General features: G+C 36.2%; 1 protein-coding gene across 5 annotated transcripts in view; it reads right to left on the bottom strand.

Annotated features, from left to right (window-relative positions):
• Positions 1-18,608, bottom strand: part of Cdon (cell adhesion associated, oncogene regulated) — a 97,314-nt gene that overhangs the window by 24,065 nt on the left and 54,641 nt on the right. For 4 of the 5 annotated variants that reach the window (XM_076846197.1, XM_076846195.1, XM_076846199.1 and 1 more), the window contains exons 9-15: positions 17,947-18,245; positions 16,468-16,642; positions 14,273-14,404; positions 10,805-11,008; positions 9,396-9,577; positions 8,829-8,934; positions 4,135-4,257 (exon numbers count right to left, since the gene is read on the bottom strand). In XM_076846197.1, the coding sequence (XP_076702312.1) occupies positions 4,135-4,257; positions 8,829-8,934; positions 9,396-9,577; positions 10,805-11,008; positions 14,273-14,404; positions 16,468-16,642; positions 17,947-18,245 (1,221 nt within the window). The remainder of the gene's footprint in view (positions 1-4,134; positions 4,258-8,828; positions 8,935-9,395; positions 9,578-10,804; positions 11,009-14,272; positions 14,405-16,467; positions 16,643-17,946; positions 18,246-18,608) is intronic. The other variant, XM_076846198.1, reaches the window with a different exon arrangement.

Below are 18,608 nucleotides of genomic sequence, written 5' to 3'. Positions count from 1 at the left end.
CATGGATTAATGCCATCATTACGGGAATGGGTTGTACATCTTGAGAGTGCATTTATCTGAAGCTTGGCCCTCCTTCTGTCTTACCCACTTGCCCCTCGACCATGTTATGATACAGCACAGAAGCCTTGGCCAATACTGGTGTGGAGCGTCTGAACTTGCCAGCCTCCACTACCATAAGCCCGGTCAACTATTATATGCAAATTACCCAGTCTGTGGTATTTTGTTGTAGCAGCACAAAAAGCATACTACAGGGACACAGCCACATCAATGTTTATAGCAGCACAATTCATAAGAGCTAAACTGTGGAGCCAACCTACATGCCCTTCAGTAGATGAATGGATAAAAAAATGTGGCATTTATACACAATGGAATATTATTCAGCATTAAAAGAGAATAAAATCATGGCATTTGCAGGTAAATGGATGGAGTTGGAGAACATAATGCTAAAGTAAGGTTAGCCAATCCCCCCAAAAAAACAAATGCCCAATGTTTTCTCTGATATAAGGAGGCTTATTCATAGTGGAATAGGAAGGGGGAGCGTGGGAGGGATAGACGAACTCTAAATAGGGCAGAGGGGTGGGAGGGGAAGGAAGGGGGCATGAGGTTAGAAATGATGGTGGAATGTGATGGACATCATTTTCCAATGTATATGTATAAAGACATGAATTGGTGTGAATATACTTTGTATACAACCAGAGATATGAAAAATTGTGCTCTATATGTGTAATAAGAATTACAGGGCTGGGGATGTGGCTCAAGAGGTAACGCGCTCGCCTGGCATGCACGGGGCACTGGGTTCAATCCTCAGCACCACATAAAATAAAATAAAGATGTTGTGTCCACCGAAAACTGAAAAATAAATATTAAAAAATATTCTCTCTTTCTTTCTCTCTCCCCCTCCCCTCCTCTCTCTCTCTTTAAAAAAAAAGAATTATAATAGTGCATTCTGCTGTCATATATAAATAAAAAAATTAATAAAAAATAAAGTGAAAGAAAAGAGTAAATGTGTTAATCCATAGAAAACACTTCAAGCCTGGCACATGGTGTGAGCAATTTTGCTATTATTATTAGTTATACCGTATTTCCTGTTAGGACTTCAGGCAAGTCACAGGAGCTAAGTAGGCTTTGGAAAAGCTACTCAATAAACAAAATTAAAGTAGGGTTCTACTTTCTAGCAATATCAGCCACATAGAACAGAGCTGGGAATAAATAAGGAAAGAAGAGCCCATTTCTTGAAGGAAGGAGCTCTCCATTTTTGGAAGTTGAATGAAAATTTAGCAGAGAATCCAGAAGCAATTTATACTTCAGGTGGTATGTGAGATTGTACAATCCTAAGGTCCCTGCCAACCCTAGAGAAAACGAAGTTTCTAAGGCAAAAACAGATATTTCTTGTAACACATTAAAGATACAATTTTTCATAAGGAAGCCATCAAATTTATTTTTAATTTATTTACATTTCTAATAAGCTTGATCATCTGCTTTCCAACCTTTTTCTAAAAGCAAAGGCTGAAGATTATTGACTTGTGCTGGGGATGAGTGTGACAGACATACCAATAGCAATAAGAACAGAGGGCTAAGAGCCTGAGGTGAGAAATGTGGGGTTAAAAACATGGGGTTAAAATCAAAAACTAAAGGAAAAATCATGGCAGTCTCTGCTCTGTAATGAGAAGGGAAAGGGCTGTCCTGTAATACCTCCACCATCCTGGAACTTTTTGAATTCCTTAAGATAAAACAATCATTGTTCACAACGAGACCCAGGACCCATGTTTTTTAAAAGGGTAAATCATATATCCTATCTTCTATCTAAAAAGGCTAGGAATTGTGTGATCCATTTTAGAAAGTTATTCAATATGAACAGTTCACATTTCAAAGAGGTTTTTTCACTATCTGAAAGTCTACAGGTATAATCTTTTGTTCACTAGCAAAGTCAGATAATGAGCTACATAAATTTAAACACACTTCTATAACATTATCTCAGTTCCTTCCTTCCTTCCTTCCTTTTTTTGTGGTGCTGGGGATTGAACCCAGGGCCTCATGCATGCTAGGCAAGTACACTGTCACTGAGTTACACCCACAACCCAGTTTTGTTCTGCTTTGCTTGGCAAGATTCTTAAATGTGTTGGTGAAAGAGATGATATATTTCATTTTTATTTCACTTTATTGAGTATTATAGCACTCTAGAGGCAAGTAAGAAAGGCTCATGAATACATCAGTATCTGGATTCAAATAGGCACTCAAATATATACTAACCAAATGAAATTCAAAGTAAGCTCTATGTGTGTGGTGTGTGTGTGTGTCTGTGTACTGTTTGTGGATTTAATATGAGACTTTTGCAGCAGAAAGACACTTAATTTAGAACTTAAAAGATGGAAATAAGCATTGACTTTGTATTCAATCTTTTAAACCACTTCCTCATTTTGTTTTTTAATTTATTTTCTCATATCCTCATTTTTAAATAGGGATAAAAGAAACACCTGTTGCAGGTATTAATGGCTGCCTGCTCCAGTAAATAGCCTTCTTCTTCTATGTTAGCAGAGCCTGGAGTGTGTTTAGGTGTCCACCCAAACCCCACCTAATTCTGGGGCAAATCCAGCAAATAATCTTGATGATTTGGCTTGGGGGTGGCATGTGATTGAGATCTGGCCAATAAGGCCTGTGGGGTTATTGGACTTTGCGGGGAAATTTTCTTGGCCTTAAAAACAGGCGTTATCAGACATCACAATACCTAGGTGTGAAGGCCAGAAGTGTGGCAAGCAGAGGAATGCTAGACACAGGGTTACAGGGACAACCAGAGGATGGCAAGTGGAAAGACAGAAATCAACGAACTTCTGAAGTAAACAACTTGATGTTAGTTACCTACCTCCAGACCTCTTATCTGGGCTAAAACACATCCTCAGTGCTGAAGCCTACTTGGTGAGGATTTTGTTACTTATATTGCCAAGTGGGTATGAAGATTAATTGGGACTGGATGGAATGATATTGCTTTATAAATATCCACATTAGCTGTTTTGATTATACACATGCTATGTCTTCTGTTTTAAAGCTGATAATATTTTTCAGTCAGTAGATGGAGTGGAGAATGTCAATTTAGAATTGGTTATTTATTCTAAACTTAAATACTATACATAATTTAAATTTTTTTTTGTGTGTGTATTGTGTACATATATGTCAATCAAGCAACTGCTTTAAACTTATTGCTATTTGAACGTGTTTCCCCAAGAGTTCATGTGTTAGAAGCTTGGTTCCCAGTATGACCATGTTAGGAGGTGGCGGCAATTTTAAGAGGTAGAGCCTAGTGGGTGTTCATTGGGGGGACTGTCCTAGGGAGAAAGTGATAGTCTTATGGACTAGAGTTAGTTCTCATAAAAGGGTTGTTAAAACAGGCATGACATTGGGATGGGGATGTGGCTCAAGCGGTAGCGCGCCCGCCTGGCATGTGTGCAGCCCAGGTTCGATCCTCAGCACCACATACAAACAAAGATGTTGGGTCTGCCAAAAACTAAAAAATAAATACTAAAATTCTCTCTCTCTAAAAAACAAAAAAAAAAAAACAAGCCTGACATCTTCCTGGACATTCTGGCTTTCTGTCTCACCAAATGATCTCTCCCTTGCATACATTCCTATCACTGTGATTTTTTGTGTGATGAGGTTCTCATCAGAGCTGAGCTAATGCCAACGCCACATCCTTTACTCTCCAGAAGTAAACCTCTTCTCTTTATAAAGTATCCAGCCTCAAGTATTTCATTATAGTAACAGAAAACTGACTAAACACATACGTAGCACTTTTTCTTAATATCTGTATAAATTTGTTAGAATTCTATTTCTCACAGAAATCTCAGAAAGCAATCAGAAAATCTCTATTCTCTGCATGGATTAAAAGAGAAGGGAATTAATTTATTTGGAGTTACACAGAAATTAATAAGCAGAATTAATGCTTATGTAGATGTTTTTTAGACAAGTTCTCTAACCAACATATTATATTTATGTTGGGATAGTCTAAATGTCAGCAGCTAGAAAATGAAGCAAAGCAGAAATTCCCTTAGGGAAATATATCAACAGTCTGAAGGAATCATCCAGAGTTCAGAATCTGTATACTGCCCAGGGAGAAAGCACAGATTCTCACCCCTCTCTTACCTTTAGTCTCACAGATCATCACATTGCTAAACTCACTCTCTCCTCCTTCATTAAAGCATTGCATTTTAATATCATAGGAGGTTTCCGGCTGGAGGTGACCAATCATGTGCCACTGCTTTGAACCTAGAAAAGAAAAATAAAAAATAAGATTTGCACATCATAACCTAAATGATTATGTCAATAAAATTATTCAATTTTTCAGAACGAGGTTAAAATAGCATCCATCACCACCCAGTATGGTGTATACAATAAAAATGTAAATATCAGGTATTTGAATAATGTGCCACAAGTAAGTAGCATTTCTATTAAGTAGCATGGAATAAAGGTAAAGAGATAAAGTGAGTTAAAGCTATTGTATTTTTACAGTAATACTTGTCTTAATAAAAATAATTAGTGGTGAGTCTTTCATAAAATACACATTAACCTCATGCATAGGTAAGACAATTTCAAGTCCTTTGGTCTACATTTTAGCCCCAAAGTCAATCCACTACGTCCACCACCAAAAAGCATCACTACATATGAGATAAGCAAACAGTGTATCACCCAGAACAAGTGATCAGTTTCAAGAAAGGCCTCAGAGAAACTCTCATGTCCATTGTCATGGACACAACCCATGGACTGATTCATAAAGAAACACCTTAATAAATTACACAGAATCACCAAAAAGCAAAACTTATTATGGGAAACTCTCAGCAGCTGCTCCCAAAGCCACTTTCCTTTTGAGTCCGGGTCTCCAAACCACACAAGTATCTCTAATAGAATGATTCTGTTATCCATGGCACACAGCCAAGGTTTCATTTAGAAACACTCCTTAACTGAACACTCCAATATAAATCACTCTCCATTTTCACTTCCATGGGCCTGTGACAAACTTTCATAAACAGGGACACTTTTGCCAGATTTAATTAACTCTTCGAGCACTCTTAATCCCTCTTAGAAAACACTCTTCAAACTGTTTCCACTATTTCTTAGAAATTCAAGTATACCACCAACTGATTTAAGAATTAATTAAAGGAGAGAAACAAAACAAAACAAAACCACACGCACAACTCAAATCCACTTGGCTGACAGGACCAGTATCACAGGCTCCTTTCTAATGCAACACAGACAAAAACATTTCAATCAGGAAGTGCAATCCCCCTCCCAGTCACCAATACAGGATCCCTCTCTCATATAGACGCATTTTATAAAGAAGAAAATCTACTTGTTTTAGGATCAAGGGTCTCTGAAGGCTCAAGAAGTGAGGAATTCTATGCCCTGTCTATAAATGTAAAGAGAGCTGTTCCCCCCAATTTTGTTTACTCCCAAACTGTTTGAAACTGGAATAGACCTATTTCTAAAATCTAAAAACTTCCCAAAAGGCTTATATTTTTACTCTAGCCATAGGTCTTTCTTGAGCTGGTCCTATACCCACCTATTATAAACATTCTCTTGAATAATTACTAACCTAGACTTGAAGTTTTCCTTTCACAGCGCTAGTACAAATGGAATCAAACTAGGTTTCTGATCTGTAACTAAGAGAAAAGAGTTAAAATAATATCTATCCTGTTAGGTTCATGTTCTGTTGTTACACAAATTCCTCCGATGGCTAAAATTTTAGGAATTATCAGCAAAGAGAAGGAATCTACTAATCATTGATGAATAAGACAATGATGCACATTAATTGGCTTATAACCAATCAATGAGCACTTATCCTTTATTTTCCCAAAAGATGTTTTATAAAAAGTAAGGACTTTCCACAGAGAAAGAAAAGCACGGACTTAAAAGAATGACCTTAGATTTGATTTACTTGGAACTCAACAAGATAAAAATATTCAGCCTAAAAGCATTGGTATGCTGGAAACATTTATAGTTTACCTAAATGTGAAACTTAATTCGGAAGGTTGGATAATTTCAATAAAATAACTGTTCTTGTACTGTGTTTTTTAAAATTTAATTGCTTCAATTTTTTTAAACCTTAAGTTTTAAATTTTTGATTATGTGTAAGAATCAAAAAGTTTTAAAGAAAAATTTTAAGTCCAAATGATGAGTATTTTTGTTACTGGGTTTAGGAAAACAAACCAATGGTTCCAAATACCACAAAAAGAATTTCAAATGTATAAACTCAAAAATAGGAATAAGCAAATTACACAGCACAGTGAAGCCCACTTAAACATCTAACTGCTCAATGTATTACATTTATAAACAGTTCTCCCTGAACCATAAGGAAAAATTCAACATTTGCAGACACTATACTAGACACAAAGCTTTTGTTGAACTAATTTCCAAGTTCCACGCTCAACAATGACATCACAGAAGTTTGTTAAGGCTCAAAGATTTGCCTAGAGAATATAGTTTAAAAACTATTTATACCAGCAGATATTCCTATAAAGTAGAACTAGGAAGGGAGAAGTGGACACTGAAAGAGACAGAAATGGATATTCATTTTATTTATATTTGTCTTAAACTATTCAGAGCTACCTCATAAACAAATGTTTACTGTAAAAAAATATTTAAATAAAAATCTGACTTTTCATTCCCATAACCCAGTTAAATAAAAGGAAGACTTAGATAAGACCAAAAGGCAGAATCATCAAAATTCTTACTATTTCTTTCTTAATAGGCTTTTTGTTGATATATAATATGCATACAGAAAAGTTACAAATAACTGTACATCTCAATGAATGCTCACAAAGTGAACACAGCCAATACCCAGTCAAGAAAGAACATTGCTGACATCACCAATGTCCCTCCATGCTCCTTCCAGCCCCTTCTCTCCCTCAAGACCATTACAGTCTTAACTTCGAAAGGCACAGAACAGCTTTGCCACTACAAATTATGGCAGAAGGGAAACAATCATTCCTTCATTTAAAAATGTTTCAACATCTACCTACTATATGCCAAGTATAAGAGCTCAGATCATAAATTTTTCATTATATGACAAAATTCCATTGGATAGATATTAAAAAGAATGAGACCATAGAGAAATATAATACAGCATATTTAAAGGAATTTGTTATATTTCCTATATTCATATGTGAATACATGACCAGTGTAAATCATGTAAACCATTAAAATGGGAAGTTATACTCTATGTATGTATGATATGCCAAAATACACTCTACTGTCATGTATAACTAAAAAGAACAAAAAGTTTTTTTAAAAAAAGAAATTTGTTGTAACAAAAACTATATGTTGACATTTGATGTCAACAAGTCATGGAAAATAACCTTGGCCTAGGACAATTTTCTGACATGATTCATTAAAACACTTAATATTTCTTTTTTTTTTTTTTTTGATGCTGAGTATCAAACCCAAGACTTTGCACACACTGTACCTCTGAGCTACACTCTCAGCCAAGAAATTTAATATCTCAAAGAATCAGAATCTGGGAGTGAAAAAAGACCTCCTCCCAGAGCAAGAAACCTATCCAAGATATTACTAAGAATTAGGCACCTTTAGGCTGGGGTGCAGCTCAATAGTAGAATACTTGGTAATATGTGCAAGGCCCTGGATTCAATACCCAGCACCACACAAAAACACACAGAGAGAAAGAAAGAAGGAAGGAAGGGAGGGAAAGAAGGAAGAAAGAGAGAGATATCCAGCTTTTATACTTTCAAAGCAAGGGAGTCTATTATTTTGTGAGGAAATCTACATTAGACATGTTATGTTAGAAGTTCTTACATTATTTCCTTATAACCTCCATCCCCCAACTGACTTAGCTCCTCTTCCACATAACAGTAAATACATGAAGACAGCTATTGTGTTGCTTCTCTCGGTCTTCTTTTTTCCATTCTGAGCATCACTAGATAGTCCACTGTTCTTTTGAGATTCTATTTATAATCTTTCATTCATTCAATACTGAGCACCTCACCACTGTAAAGACTGGGGACAGAGCAGTGAGAGAAGGGGCCCCATGTCTACAGGGAGGTTAATATTTGGTAGGGAAGACAAACATTAAGCAAATAATTTCAGAACTTTTGGGAAGATTTATCTGAGGGAGTAACATTTAAACACCCCAGAGAAAAAAGTGGGTACATCTTGGTAAAGTGTGGGGACAGTGGTATAGTAGGTGGTAGGAACTACCCTCTGCCAAGGTCCTGAGACAAGAAAAATGTTGGTGCACATAAGAAGCAGAAAGAAGTTAAGTGTGGTGGGTATCCAATGAGGAAGGGAGAGATGCAGGAGACATGGCTGAAGGTGGAGGCAGGAACTGAATGCGAAATTCTGAATTTTGTCTTAAATACCTCAAAAGCAGTGTTGACACCCTTCACCATTGTGTCTGCTTTCTTTTTTTTCTCTACATGCATTCCAATTTCTTAGTATCTCCAAAAGTAGATAATGTGCTTAAGATGTGATATTTCTGGTACAGACAAAGAAACTGTTTGAGACATTATTTTTTAAATGTAGATAGAAGTTGCCAGTGATTTATACACAGATTGTTGGTCATTTAGAGAAAAAAAGAAATCAAAATCTTTTTCAGATGAACTACTGAAAAATAATATTTCCCCCCTAACTTTTGTAACTGTTCCTACAATGAATATGTTTTGTACTATATAAACAAACTGGAAAAATTGAAACAAATTTAACAATGATAGTACATATTCAATTTCATTTTTAACTCTATCCTAACTTGTGATGATGCATTTCATGTTTATAAGGCCTGTCCCTTCAAAGTTCCTTCATGGGCACTCCAGTTTGCCAGTGGGACTTACCTTCTACAACGTCCCTCTTATAGTCACTGTCATTGTCACTATCTGTTGGTCGGTAATAGATATAAAATCCTTGAATGGGAGTGTTATTGTTACTTGATGGAATGTACTAAAAAAAAAAAAAAAAAAGAAGTAGTAGTAAAGAATTGTCAAAGACAAAAAGAATGTTAACTGTCATATCTATTAAGATTTCTTTACCAGTCTGGTAATATAGCTTCATTTTTCAAGCATATTTAATGGCCATTTTAAACTTAATTCAAAGGTATTCAAAGGTAATAAGAGCAGTAAGCCAAATGCTGGACCAAACAAAACCAAACCAGTATGCACTTCACTAGGTTCAAAGGCATAACACGGCAATTAGGTTAGCAACACTTGGATAAGAGCTATGGAAACACTAATTTTATTTTTAACCACACCCCTCTTAGACCATGTGCCTTTAGACAAAAATTGATGGCTTTCAATTTCCCCTCAACTTAAGGTTCAACCATTTGTTGCTCACATCATGAGAATATTAAATTGTTAACAGAAACAAACCAGGAAATATTCTCATTGGAGAAGATGTTTACGTACCGTCCACTTTAGCATGATCTGTGTGTCACTAACAGCCTCTGTGTAGGCGATATGAGGTCCAGTTATCGGTCGATTGGAAAAACGTTTGGGGAATCCAGCCACCTGATAAGGACGAGAAGCTGAACTTCGAAAACTCTCACCATAATGGTTGATGGCAATGACCCTAAATTTGTATGTTGAACCTTTGGGGGAAAAACAAAAACAACCCATAACCATAAAAAGCCATATCTGAAGGCAGACTATTCAAACTATGGCAGTTGTGCTTAAGTGCCTAACTACAATGACACACTCTGATGCTGGCACAGAAAACAAATTTCAACCCACTTGCTAATTTCAATCAACTGCAGGGGGTTGTTCTATACCTTGGGTTCAGGATTTCAAGTCATTATTAGAATAGAGTCGCCAAGAACCAAAGCTGTGGAAGATTAATGACATAGAAGGAGCAGGTAGAAAACAGGAAAAGGGACATTCACTCTTCATCTTCCCACTCAAAGTCACACCCATCTGAGCCATGATTAGTTGAAGTATTTATCCCCAACACCAGGTTCTTTTCATTATGAAAGAAACAACTTAGCCAAAATTTAACATTTATAAACAGGCACCATGTGTGTAACAGCAGATGACATTCTGGTTTCAAAGGTACTAGAATAAGGAGGAACAGATTTAAATGATCACAGAAGGAATTTGTGGGGAAGTAGATATTACAAATTCTAAGGGTTATGAATTTTTAAAAATTTTAGCCTAAAGAATAAATCAAAATCCTAATAGCGAGTTTCCTAATCACTCAAAAACAATCACTGGGCTTCTGAAGACAATATTTTCAATCTCTGAAATGTTACTCAGCTTCACAACCACATTTAAAAAGCTGCATTCTCCCGACTACGCTGATGGATTCCTACACTCCTCACAAAACACAGTTAGACAAACACAGGCATTTCCTACTAATGTACATTTAAAAGTCCAGAAGTGAAAATTGTCATGAATCCAAACAAATACTGCCTTAATTTTTATCTCTTTTATGGCTTAATCTCTTTAATATAATCTCAAGATTTGGGGGGTAGGGAGGAAATCCTCTGATGAAACAAAATTTATAGAAGTGTTTATGGTCTCATAAGTATACTGAGTATAACTGTGCTGAGATTCAACATCTAATCAAACAAGTTTAATGAAATAGCAAGATTTTCTTCCTATAACATTCTATCATACAAAACACATACATAGAAAGATGAATCACAACATTATTTCCAATGGCAAATAAACAGCAACAATCTAAAACCCAGAAGTAAAGACAACAAGCATTCATTACTTTAACAATTAGAAAAGAAACCCACAAGATTATTAAAAATCTGTATTTAAATAAAGTTAGTACTGGTGGTTAAAAAAGAAAGAAAACATTTGAATATTACTACCTGGTTCTAAACTACGAACTTCCACAGAAAGTTTGGAGGGAGGGATATCTTCAGCTGCCACCAGCCAATCACTAGTCCTCATCCTCTTATATTCCACCTTGAAGGCAGTAATTGGAGACCCACCATTCGCCCGGGGAATCCAAGTGACATACACAGAGGTCTCTGATGCAGTGGAGATGGTAGGCCGATCTGGAGCCTCTGGAACTGAAAATGGAAACATTCATTCCACAATAACCCACAGTGTCAGAGACAAGAATAACTCAAATAAATTAAAAGGAATAAATCTCAAATCTCACATTATTAAAGGTTCCTCACTAAACTTTTTGCCAGAGTTCATAATATTGTGGCTATGTTCCATTTCCTATTTAAAAGTGAATGGGAAATGAAATGATCAGATGTAGAAAATAAAAGAAAAGTAAAATGAACTGTAGGCTTGATAATTAGCTCTGAAAGACTAAGTTAATGAATATAACTTTGACTATGGTATTTTAGATTCATGACCAAGACAATGTGTAAAAAAATTATTATTTGGTGCTTTAAGTCTTTGGTTACAGTTTAGGATAAATTCTCACAATTATGAATTATCTTATTTAAATATTTTTTCTTTATTCACCTAAATTACATAAACATATTCAGCAACCTGCTGGGTATTATATTAACTATTACTATTATATCCTATTTTAATATACCTCAAGATTATGAGCTATTCCAAAATACAGACTGCAAGCAGCAAGTAGAGATAAAATTTGACTATAAAATCAATATTAATAATAGTGGCTGGGGAGAATGTTATTCAGGATGAAAGCAGGAAGACAAGATATATAACCAAAGAAAGGTGCTATTAGAAAGACAATCCCACTGAACATGAAGAAAATGGGGCCAGGGAACTAATTTGGGGTAGCTTTCAATAAACCCTAGTCCTCAAATTGGAAGTCATCAAATTCTACCTATGGTAGGTAGAAACAGCAGGATTAAATCATGTACCTAACTTATCTCACTGATCAGGTAATTTGGTGGTCATGTAACTGGCTTCCCACCTGGTTCCCATGAGAGAAGGATGTTGAGAGAAACGATCTGGCTTGTATGACAGTTACATTGCAAACTATTAAATTGCCATTCTAGTTTACATTAGTCATATTCACTGTGAAATTTGTAAATGTGAGCTGTTTCTCAAGAGACCAATGATCTTTTGGCATGGTGACAACCAAGTTTCTAAAGCTGGAAAGTGGAGGGGCAACTCTGGGCCATGATGACTGGATTCCGGCAAATCCACCAAGGGAGCCCTGCCTCTTTAGCCTAAGTCACAAAATACTTCCATCCTAACACCTTCTCAATCCTCATTCCAAATACATAAGAAAGAAGAAATAATGTTGAACACAGTACTTACATGAAAACCACAGAATTTTAAAAACATTGTTTAAGGGATAAAAAGAGGAATATATTCAAAGCAGGCAACTTTAATACTTACTGTATTCCTTTTAATTAGAAAGCAATGAAAACAGAATGAATAGAACTGTTAGTGAATCTCTTAAAAATACTAGACCACCAAATGACTTTTTTTTCCCATTGATTCATATGCGGTTCAAATTCACCAAATACCAAAGGATCAAATAGGAAAAAAAAAGTTACTGGGGAAAATAACTCTATAGAGAAGGATATCTTTCATATCTAAAAGAAACAGCAAGTGACTTTTAACAAGTTGGAAGATATGGACTTGAATAGCAGCTCTGTCTGTATGACCTCAGGCATGCTGCTAGACCTCCCGGAGTCTCATCTCCTAATGTATAATTAGTTATTACAAAGATCAAATAAGTCATTTCTTAGGGTTTTCTCTGCTTGGATAACTCCAAACTCAGGACTTTCAGAACTGAATCCATAATCTCCTATTAGCCACACTAGTAAATGATCCCTAGTTGCCCAAGCCCAAATCACCATCTCTCTCCCTCCTTCAATGATGATTTCTTCCTCTAATCACACACGTGACCTCCTCTTCATTCATACTGTTACCATCCTCTTTATTTTTCCAACCTTACCTTTTGCCATTCCTCCCTCTCCATCTTTAAAATCCTTTAGTTCTTTAGCTTCCAGAGAAGGATAAACTAGGGTGTCATATAAGGCACCTGGCACCTACCTGTCTCCCCGACACTTGCATCATCCTCACGGCAACCAGTCACAGTAAATAAGATCTCTTATCTCTAAATGAATCCTGTCATTTGTCCATCTCTGCACAAGGAGATGTCTTTGCATAGAACCTCTTTTCCTGTTTCTTCACCTCACTGTGTCATTCTTGTCCTCTGAGGCTTAGCTCAGGTTGCTAAAGAGCTTCTCTTGTTGCTATTCATCCTTCTCTGTAAGCAGGGGACTTGAGTATTTCTTTTGTGACCACAGATATAATTTCAAGCAGAAAAAATCAAAATTGTTGTTCCTGGCTTGTCTATGTTACCTACTCTGTTGTTACGAGCTTCATTGTTAATTTCATCCACTCGTTAGTGTGGGTTTAGGTATCTCTATCATCCACCATAAACTCCCTGAAAGCAAGGATTATTTTTTTCTCTGCTGTTCTAGCATTTAGCAAAGTGTCTTCCACAGGGTTTGTTAAATAAATAAATTTTTTGATTTTCAAATGTTAACTTTAGTCACATAAAGGTGATACCCATATGAGTAAATCTACTTAAGATACTGGAAGTGTGCCTTCTCTGAGGTAGAAGAACTGAGGAAAGCAAGGCTCATGATATTGACGACAGAGTCAAAGTGTTTTGACCTCATTTTGTCTGAGACAAATTCATGGAAAAGTATAAAAACATGAGAGACATATCCACAAACTCTTAAGAGCTCAGCAGTGAAATGTGAAGTCTTCCCTAACTGTCCCAAAGCATTAGCACAAACACAAAAAGCACTTAGGGGGTTTGGGATTGTGCTCAACGAGCTTGCTGAGCATACACAAGGCCCTGGGTTTGATACCCAGCATATTGGGGTGAGGCATAGCACACTGATAAATATGAAGTTTAAATTTTAAAAAGTCTTTTTTAATATTTTACTGCACAAAAACTTTAAAAATCCTAAGATTAACTAGATACAACAATAGTAGTGAAAATGACATGTTATCTTTCAGTAAAATAATTTAACATTGTACCACCATACATTCTGAAAAGTCACAAACACACAATAATTCAGATTTTCAGAACTTAAAATGTAAATTTCATTTTTTTTGCTAAAGAAAAGACAAAAAACCCTTTTCATGAGTTATAAAAACTTGGTAGTAGAACATTTTGAATCTGAGTTCTTAGGTAAAATAATAATCATGACACTGGTTGCCAATGTTTAAGGCCTGAATGTTAAAAATTAGAGCTATGTGGAAATATAATTTGAATAACCAATACACTCTATTTCTCTTTCATTTCCCAAAAGCCTGAAATGGGGCAGTTACACACATAAGCAAATAAATAAAATGAAGACTCCTTTCTTTACCTCCACTATGCCTGGCGGAATCTGTAAGCACCACTCCAAAATTGTTGTTTGCTGCCTCTGAAACCACAGGATGCTTAGGGATGCCCACGGGTGGAGAAGAGGCCTGGGAGTTTTTTGATGATGCTGTTTTTTCTAGGAAGGTTTAAAATAAAATAAACGAAAACCACTGCAACATAAGCTTATTTAGGTAACACCTTTTTTTTTTAAAAAAAAAAAGAGTACTGTGAAACTCAACTGACACATAGCTATAGATATGAATTTATCTTCTACAGCATCAAAATCTATCACCTATATTATATATACTTAACTGAGCTTAGTAATTGATAAAATATGACTTTGTCTTTTTTTGTATCTTTAAAAGAAAGCTAAAAGTGTCTTCTTGTGAAGAACTCAAAGGAGGAGAGTGAAGCCTTTAAACAATTAGCCCCTTTTTTTAACTGTACATATTCCTTAATTTTAAAATAAAATTCATTTTAAAGAACTCCTGCTAAATTTTTTCCACAGGAAAAAGGTCACAATACGTTTCAATATTTCAATAGGCAAAAAGAGACATCAAGTGACTTTTTAAGAAAACTGAAATACATGTTTATTCTTCCATATTTATAGGCTAGACTCATTATAACTAAGGACTGATGGTGAAAATTAACACAAGATTCATTTAAGAAGTATTCATTTTTTTCTGGCCACACAGTAATTAGACAGAACAATCTTTCTCAAAAGCTAATAGATAATTTCTTCTCAATCCTTAGATCTCCCTTTTATTACAGTGACAAACTGAAAAACTCTTCCACCCAGTTCCCATCTCCACCCACTGATTCCTGGCCAGCCATGATGGCATCTTCAATCAAGCCTTCCCTCCCAACTACTCCACAGGACGATCCTTCCCATGTACTCTCGTACCCTATTTAGAAATCTCCTAGCACCTGTCATATTTGGGTATCTTTGCCTACATCCCTGCCTTCCTCCAGTCCACCTGCACTTCATGCCCTGTTAGCAGAGAATCACCAGTTAGCACATCACATCACTGCTCTGCTCAAAAGCTCCAGCTCACCTAGAGGAAAAATAAAAGTCCTTGCAAAGTACACAGAGTACTGTGTGATTTGACTACCCTGTCATCTCCCTGAGCACCTTTCCGTAATAGCCACCCCCTCCTTACTTTGCTCATGTCACAGTGGCCCCTTGATATTTCTAGGGGTCATGATAATCATACCCCACCCTGGGGCCTTGGAACCTGCTCTTCTCTGCTAAAAATGTTCTTTCTCCTGATACCCACATGACTTTCTACTTTCTCTCTTTCAAGTTGCTCTGCAGCTGATCACTAGATGAGGACTTCCCTGGCTATCTGCTTAAACTGTAACCACTCCTCCCTATACACTTTATGTATCTGTCCCCTAATTCATTTCACTTGTTAAGACTACCTTCTAAACAGACTTATAACTTAAGTATAAGGCTATCCCAACTAAAATATGGGCTCTGTGAGGGCAAGGAGTTTTGCCTATTTTGTGTACTCAGTAAATATTATCTGAACAGAATTAAATTCTGTCTTGCTGATATTTAAGTATATATCTTACCTTCCCTATCAAAGCATAGCTCAACTAAGATGGCTCTTGTCATGTCCATCTCTGTCTTCCCTGCATCACCTATCCTAAAGCCTTGCCTATCACAAGCTTTCAAAAATATTTGTGGAGCTGGGTCAAGTGGTACATGTCTGTAATCCCAGCAGCTTGGGAGGCTGATGCAAGAAGGTTGCAAGTTCAAGAGGCCAGCCTGGGCAACTTAGCAAGACCCTGTATAAAAATAAAAAATAAAAAGGGCCATTGATACAGTTCAGTTGTAGAGTGACCCTGGGTTTAATCCTCAATACCACACACATACACATATAAATATGCATATATTCTCATATATTTATATATTTATGTGTGTAGGGGTGGTACTAGGGACTGAACCCAGGGGCACTCTACCACTGAACTGTATCACTGGCCCTTTTTGAGATATATATATATAAAATTTACCTATGGAATATTAGATGGACTAGTATAACACAACTGCCCCAATGTGGCAGGAAAAAAAGAGATGCTACAATGAGTTTGTTTAGTGCATTTATATCCAAGAATCTCTACTATATAGAAGGATGCTTACTAATAAATTGACATGAAGAGAGCCAGCTCATTCTTCCAATAGAAATTCATACTCACCTTTGCTGGTTCGGAAGGTGAGCATGGCTGGCTGACCCTCACCTGCAGCACTTCTTGCCACCATCAAAACTTCATAAAGACTAGATGGCTCCAGTTCAGTTAAATGCAGCTCATTTTCACTTCCTGGGACTCGAACTGTGTGCCAGCTTCCCACGATACCAGCACCATCGTCCAGCTGCTCAAGAGAAATCCCAGAACAATGGGAGACAGAGGGCAGGAACTTTTCATCAAACTTGATAAACTAGATAAAACTTGATAAAAACTAGAATTCATTTAATTCTACAGAAGTATGAGGAGGTGATGTACTATTATAAGTAAATTAGACACAATACTTTCTACATTAAGAAATATAAGAAGGAAGAACTCTTGTAAGAAGACTCCCAGCCCCATTGGCCCTCCCAGAGTCCATTCCCTTTGACCTGTAATGGGGACAATACCACCTTTCTTACTGGATTAATGGAAAAATACATATGTAATATTATTGGTAATACATAAAACATAGAATAAATATGTGATAAAGATAGTATATTAAATGTTTGTATATATATATATATATGAATTATATATTTCTAGCATTCTTGCTTCATGTTTTGAAATTGTTCACTATGTGTTGGAGGAGATAAAAGAGATCCAATCAGTTATTTCTTGATTAATGAAACCAAGAACAAATACTGCATGAGGCTTTTGGGTGAATAATATTACCAGCAAAACTTACTTTCCTCATCTAGCATCATCACAATAGAAATCGTGGATAAACGTCTCAGTGTCATCACCTTAGTTTTTCCAGTCATTAAAAATAACAGATGATCATTAACTAAACAATTAAATAATAGATACCAAAATGTCTTACAGAGAGAAAGTGATTTTAAATATGAGTATTTCTCCTCATATTTTGTTGGTTTATTTTATTAAGTAAAGAGAAGAAAACTCCTTTTGCTTTAATAAAAGCCCAGGGAGGACCATGAAGGAAAAACATTATCTGAAGAATGAATGAGACAGGCCCAAGATTCACCAAAGTAAATGACAGAACAATATAAGATTTTAACACAATTAAGAAGACAGCCCAAAATTCAAATAGATAGTCAGAGATTATGCCAGAAGATTTCATTTAAACAGTTGTTTCTAATAAGAAGCTGCTCTATTTGCTGAATAAACTGTATTCTACTGTTAGCAAGGAATGCAATTATGGTTTTGAAAGTGGTTTATAGAGCCTGGAACCCAAGATAAAAAAAAAATGCTATGTGGTTATTGAGTGTTTAGAATCCCAATTGGGGGGAAATTATTTAGATGTCATTCTTACTGCTTTCATAAACCTGGTTAATCCAGCATGACTAGAGGGATATCTATGATAAATTCATCATTCTGGAAGCACTGTTGTTCTATGTCCTGCCCTTCCACAAATGTAAAAGGTAATACTAACACAGTATACAAACAGGTTATATTGTGAGAAGATAAAAGTGATAATTGAGTTGGTGTTACCTTTCGATATTTCACAAAATAGGCATTGATGGGCAGTCCGCCATCTTTTCCTGCCCTCCAAACCAGGTTGTATGTGTCTGGCGTATGGGTCTGTGGGGGGCTCAGGATGATGGGGGCATCAGGGGCAGAGGTGCCACTGGCATTCTTCTCTGATAATGATTCCACTCCACTGGGATATATTTTCATTGGAATTGAGCTTAATAAGCCAGAGTCTGAACCATCTCTTTGGTCTCTTTCATCATTCTGGGTAGCATCAGAAGGTGTGACTGTTTCTGCTTTTGTATTTGTTTCAAAAGGAACTGGACAGAGAGAGAGAATGAGACAAGACAACTTGATGAAGTCACTACGTCACTATCTTCTATCCAGTTAGTGATACTGACATTATTAGCACAATTAGAGTCCTAGAAGTTAAAATAGATAACATGTCAATGAATCACTCATGACAACATCTAATCTCTAGTAGCAAATCACTTGCTCAGGGGAGAGCAAATGAATTGTTTGGAAAAACAATTGCATGATGGAATAGTTGAGTGGCTTAAAGATGTTATTTTTGTTTTGCTCAGTACTAGTATTCCCTCTTCTGCAACAACAATTTGCTAGTTTAAACTCAAAAGTTTTAAGTTGAAGAACATTAGGTTTCACCTCCAGTTGGTAAATGAAAC

The sequence above is a fragment of the Callospermophilus lateralis genome, chromosome 2 (genome assembly GCF_048772815.1).
Source record: "Callospermophilus lateralis isolate mCalLat2 chromosome 2, mCalLat2.hap1, whole genome shotgun sequence".
Classification (NCBI taxonomy): domain Eukaryota; kingdom Metazoa; phylum Chordata; class Mammalia; order Rodentia; family Sciuridae; genus Callospermophilus; species Callospermophilus lateralis.
This window is presented reverse-complemented; position numbering and strand designations above follow the sequence as displayed.